Here is a 6,000-nt window from a genome sequence, read left to right as displayed (position 1 = left end):
GAAGTTCAAATACGAGGGCTAAAGGCGAAGAAACTTCTGTGATTATGATAAGACAAAACGATATAATTCTGCGAATACAATATAAAAGATGAATTTAGTCTATTTGAGAAGTGTTTTTGTACCTGGCCTTGTTCTTTTCTTGTTACGTTTAATATAATAAATGACGTAAAATTCATTTTCTCTTAAGATACCATTAGAACCATAAATGTCATTCTGAATTACCACTTTGTTATCACGTTTCACTTGATCTTTTTTGATTATTGTTAGTATTGTGTTTTTAACTCATGATTTTACTTAATGTAAAACACTTTTATCTTTTGACTTTACTTATGCCAAAAATACAAAAAATCTATATATTAATATTATATGTGTAAAAACAACAAACTAAATAATTATTTACTTTAAAAATGAAAACTATAGATAAATAAATGAAAAAATAAAACAGGATAAGCAAGGTAATAAAGCAGAGAGGTCGCTAAGTATATAAGAGAATCGGGCTGGGATCCATAGGTGGGAAAATTCTCGACGTTTCAGTAGGGTACCAATCATGCTTTGCTATTCTGATATTTGAAGACACTAGCTGGGAATTCGAGGCACTGCCAAATAGAATCGGGGACATTAGCTTTCTCTGTCAGTGTCTAGCGACGCCACTTTAATAAAGTGGCTTCAAATATATTCCGGCCTGGCCTGGCCTGGCCAAGCGCGTAAGGCGTGCGGCTCGTAATCCGAGGGTCGCGGGTTCGCGCCCGCGTCGCGCTAAACATGCTCGCCCTCCCAGCCGTGGGGGTGTATAATGTGACGGTCAATCCCACTAGTCGTTGGTAAAAGAGTAACCCAAGAGTTGGCGGTGGGTGGTGATGACTAGCTGCCTTCCCTCTAGTCTTACACTGCTAAATTAGGGACGGCTAGCACAGATAGCCCTCGAGTAGCTATGTGCGAAATTCCAAAACAAACAAACAATCAAATATATTCCCATACAAAATTAAATTCAGTTCATGCACAAATGAGCAGTATATAAGACGTGAATTTGGAATATTTAAGGTCATATTCACAGCAATATATTGTTTTTCTTCATTATGCTCACATAGATTTTTTAAACTTTTACCCTTAACGACCTGTACTGCTTATATATTGTGATACGACTAGGTTTCGTCTCTGTAAAAAACTGGTTCGAAACCTAAGACTGTGGATTTAGTATTATACCACATGATAAAATTCCTCCACCTTTTAAAAGATTTGTTTCGGAGGAAGATTCTTTTCAGAAGAAGATAGTGGAAAAAGATCAAAATATTCAATTACAATCATAATATACATATAAAATACTTCATAGTTGGAATGACCAAATACAACTAAAATGTCTTTTTTTTGTCAATCGCTAATACACATAACAATACAATCGCAAGACAAAATGTCTTCCATTTTATTTCTCATGACCTCTTTTGACACAGAACTGGTGTCGAAAAATTCCATTTTTTCTATGAATTTCATTAAGTTACTACGCAAATTATGCTATTTACTGGTGGTCAGTGATCTTGCAAGTTTTCCTGTGGCGTTTTATAAAGTTTACAGGAAAAAAATACTCGTTTAATCACTGATAATATCAACTGTTCTCACACAGAAACGAGCTATTGTGTAGTCTTTTCTTTTTATATAAGTACCTCAGTGACAACTTATTCAATGTGTTGACATTTTCTTCTTTATCTAATCAATTATATACATATATATGAACTCCACTTAAAATCATATGCAGAAATTATGCCTACCAGTTTATTTGAGTGTGGGGAAAGTCATGTTTATATGATTCTATTCGATAACTTCCAAGTATTCAGGTTCATTTTTCAACATAACAGTAAGATGTTTGTGAATTGTTTTCATCAAGATTCGATCTTCCGGTTCATGAGTCCAACACCTCTGCATAAGATGGTAGATATCTTGAGGACAGGCATCAGGTTTAGCAAGTTGACGTCCGTAGGTTACGTGCTGAATAACCTGGATGAAATAATATCATCACTTATAATCAGTTACTAGTATTTGTATTTAAGGTTAATTTATAAATCATTCTTTTAACTGACTTACACTGGTGTAATGGATATGTTACGTCTTCGTACAGTATCTTCCAGCAAATTTATATAAATGTATTCTGAGCATAGCTCTCTTTGATTTTGAACTGATAGACAAAAAAGAAGAATGCTAGTCAATATCACCGCTATAGTTCTTTTATCTGAGTGATTAGTGTAACTTCATCGTTATACTTATTGCCCATTCACGACCCCAAAGTGCATAATGCACTTTTTTACGGCAAAGGGTAAGCTTACCATGAACTATCTGATTCACAGACCGGATACACTAGTTACATGGACACATGGTGCCGAGAAAGTTTTAAGACAGTATTTATTCCATATTAGTTTGACTTGATATTTAAGAGAAAGTGAACAATTCGCTTAAGTTACTAAAAAAAAAATAATATCGTAAAATTTGTCGTTTAATGGTCAATAGAAAGTGAAGGATAGTTTTTTTTTCTCAGTTTTTGAAATGTGTATAGTTCAAGAAAGAAACACCTGGTAATTCGTAAACCACTATTTTGGTTAAAGTGATAAAATGAAAAATATTAATTTATTTTTGTTTATTATAATATAAATAAAAAATTGAAAGGACTTTATATTTGCTAAAAATGAGTAATTTTGAATAACCATAAGATATCAGAATACCTCAAGTACTTTTAATGGACCAATATTAGTTCTTATCGAAATTTAGGAATACGTTTTAAGCTCTTTATTTACTTGTAAAAGTAATTCATGATAATGAACTATATGCATAAGTATATCACCCATGTATCACGTACAACGCATCAAACAAGATTATAAAAGCAGGGTTATAGACGAATCTACTTGAAAATTAATCGAATGTTTTTTTTTATTTGTTTGTTGTTAAGAAAAAACTATACAAAGAGCCACCTACTGTGTGTCTACAATGGATATAGAAACAGGATTTTTAGCAACATCGACTGATTCTGGAACACGATTTTACAGATATTAAAGGTAAAGTGTCTTCTTCAACTATATTACGTAGCTCAAAGAAAGAAGTAAAAATTCAGAAATGTAGTATGTTGTATAAGCACATGATATTCGCACGTATATTAATAGTTTTCATAGAAAGGCTAACTGATATTAGACACATCAATTTATTTATTATTTATTGATGAATAGGTTGTATTACTACCGAAGTAGACAAAAGATTAGAACTCGCGAATAAGAATTAAATAAAATGCACAAAACTATAAATGTTTAGTATAATCAATATGAATGTAATAAACAAAGGCCACAGGCTCTACATAGATCGTAACTGAGGCAGTGCTTCTACGTTTACATCAGTGGGAAACTACACGTTCCAGTTATGAAGTTATTTGTTTTTTAATAATGTTGTTTTCTCACTTCTAGATCGTAAAAGACTGTTGATGAAGATTATTGGTTGAGCTTTTGATGCGCGAATATGACAGATTTAGACATGAATTTACATTTTTTTTAGGTTTTTTCACGTTTCTAGTACAATTCTATGGGAAAGACTTAGGAAGTGAGTATCTTTGTTCATGCGCGGCACCTAAGAATTGGAAGTTGTAAGGTTGCAAAAAAAAAGCTGATTTTCTTTATTACGTTATTACTTCCCAATGTAAATTAAATACAGTTGATTTAAGTGAAAATTTCAAGAGACAAATATATCTAGCTCCTCTGAAAATGTAAAAAGACAGTATTTATGATTGTTTGGCTTCGTTTTTCCACGTGTAGACAAATACACGCCGTTGGTTACGTGACATTACTCGTGTATGAAATCATAACTATATAGATGACTTGTTTCTAACCTTACTGTTTACCTCATTTGTGGCATGACACAGCCACCTTCTCTTTAACAGCGTCCAAGCAACTTATAGCAGTAAGAGATCTAGTTGAAATGTTATTTTATCTTTTACTCAAAGCATAATAGGGTAGTATAGGATAATGTGTTGTAAATAAGGCTTCTCCGTTATCTCCCAGGCTGTGTGCTTGTTTCCTGAATAAATTTGAAACTGATGCTTTACAGAATGCTGAACTTAAACCAGAAATATGTGTTAGGTACGTCAATAAAATTTCCGTGATGTAGCGACACGGTAAATAAAACTTGCTAGTCTTTGTTAATTACTTAAATTGTATTGAACCTGCTATTCAATTTATTTGTAAAATGGAATAAAATAATAGTTTACCGTTTTTGGATGTATTAAGTAAGAACAACAAAAATAAGTTAGAAACTACGGTTTATCTTAAACCTTTTTTTCTGTTATTACGTCATAAAACTAAGAATAATATCATAGAAAGTTGCAAAAAATGTCAGCTTTCTACTCTAATGTCTAAAGACATTTAAAGCTACCTTATAATCAAGAATAATTACAAATAACTGTTATTAATCAAATATGTAGCATTAGATAGAGGTTTCTTATCCCATATTGTTGATATAGCTGTGAGAAATTTATCAAAATAACAAATGATGATTAAAAAGTAAACTAAAATTAACATTTGACAAAATAGATAAAAGAGAAATGTTGATTCTGCCACGTTTCGTAAATTAAAAAAACAACAACAACCAAAATATCTTTCCCATTTATATACCATTGAATAAAATTTGTTAAATATTAAGTTTGTTTATTTGAATTTCACGCAAAGCTACAAGAGCCATCCCTAATTTAGGAGTGTAATATTAGAGGAAAGGCAGCTAGTCGTCAGCGCCCACCGCCAACGCATGGACTACTCTTTTTACAAACGAATAATGGGGTTGATTGTAGCATAATAACTACATTACGGCTAAAGCGTGAACATATTTGGTGTGATTGGGATTCGAATTCTCGATCTGCAGATTGGGAAGAGAGCGCCCTAGTCACCTGGCCATGCCGGGCCTCAAATATTAAGTAAATACTGAAAATGAAATCAATCTAATGGGGAAAATAGGTATATATAAAAGTAACTGTGAATATGGTGGCATATACATTAGTCAAATTAGAATAAACAAAAAACTTAGAGAAATTGAACATAAGAGAAGTGTTAAAAACAAAAATTAAACTTTGTACTACCTGAACAAGCAAATTATGCTGGCCATGTCATCCAGTGGAAAAAGAAATGTTATTTTGGCTCAACCGAATAATATGACAGCTAGAAATATTAGAGAAATAATAGAAATAATGAAACATAGTTTTATTTCATGAAATAATTTCATCTAAAATCAGAATTAACGGTTAGGTAATCAGAAAGTACGTAAATGACGTGATATATTTTCAAATATGCAAATTAGTAGTCATATGACCATAGCTTTTTTATATTTATATGTTGCACAGGATTTGTTTTTCATGCTTCTGAGGATGATGTGAAAGATCTGAAGTCATGCAGAGTGACTTTTTCACGACTGTTGACCAGTTTTTAATATCATTTTAATCGTGTATTATATAATGTTGATCGTTAAGTATTTTTATGTATTTTAAATATTTATATAAGTTTATTGACTTTTATCCAGGGTTCAAGAAAACAGTCACCTTTTGTTTAGCAGTATTCAAGGCATGATACAGCTACTTTATATTTAACAGAGCCTAAATCAAGAGCCACTTTCTGTTTAACACTATTCATGTGTATGACGCAATCACCATCTGTTTAACAGCGTCCAAGACAACAGTTACCAATAGAGAGGGCGATTTATCATCCGGTTGAAAATATGTGGATGCTCCTTAAGCATGAATTAGTGTATAAAAGAGATATATTACATTAATTATTCTTCAGAAACAGCATGTAGTGTCCACGACATCTATAATGGTTTCATTATAAATAGGAACTGTTAATCCATATATTCTCTGTTTGTGAAATACACCTGTACTGATCCACTACTTTTATCTTCCGTCTAAAACACTATTCTAATACTCTAGTATTAGTTGGCAGCTGATGCGTCTCTTGAATACTCTGAAGCCATAACCCTGTAACTCATCCTTTA

The 6,000-nt window shown here is 32.2% G+C and overlaps 1 protein-coding gene across 1 annotated transcript in view; it reads right to left on the bottom strand.

Moving 5' to 3' along the window:
* Positions 1-1,338: 1,338 nt before the first annotated feature.
* Positions 1,339-6,000, bottom strand: part of LOC143248126 (BDNF/NT-3 growth factors receptor-like) — a 64,262-nt gene continuing 59,600 nt past the window's right edge. Inside the window, exon 14 of the mRNA XM_076496558.1 lies at positions 1,339-1,989. Coding sequence (XP_076352673.1) covers positions 1,804-1,989 — 186 coding nt within the window. The 3' untranslated portion in view covers positions 1,339-1,803. The remainder of the gene's footprint in view (positions 1,990-6,000) is intronic.

The sequence above is a fragment of the Tachypleus tridentatus genome, chromosome 4, assembly GCF_004210375.1.
Source record: "Tachypleus tridentatus isolate NWPU-2018 chromosome 4, ASM421037v1, whole genome shotgun sequence".
NCBI classification, from domain to species: Eukaryota; Metazoa; Arthropoda; class Merostomata; order Xiphosura; family Limulidae; genus Tachypleus; species Tachypleus tridentatus.
The sequence above is the reverse complement of the archived record's forward strand: the minus strand, read 5'-3'. Positions and strand labels throughout refer to the sequence as shown.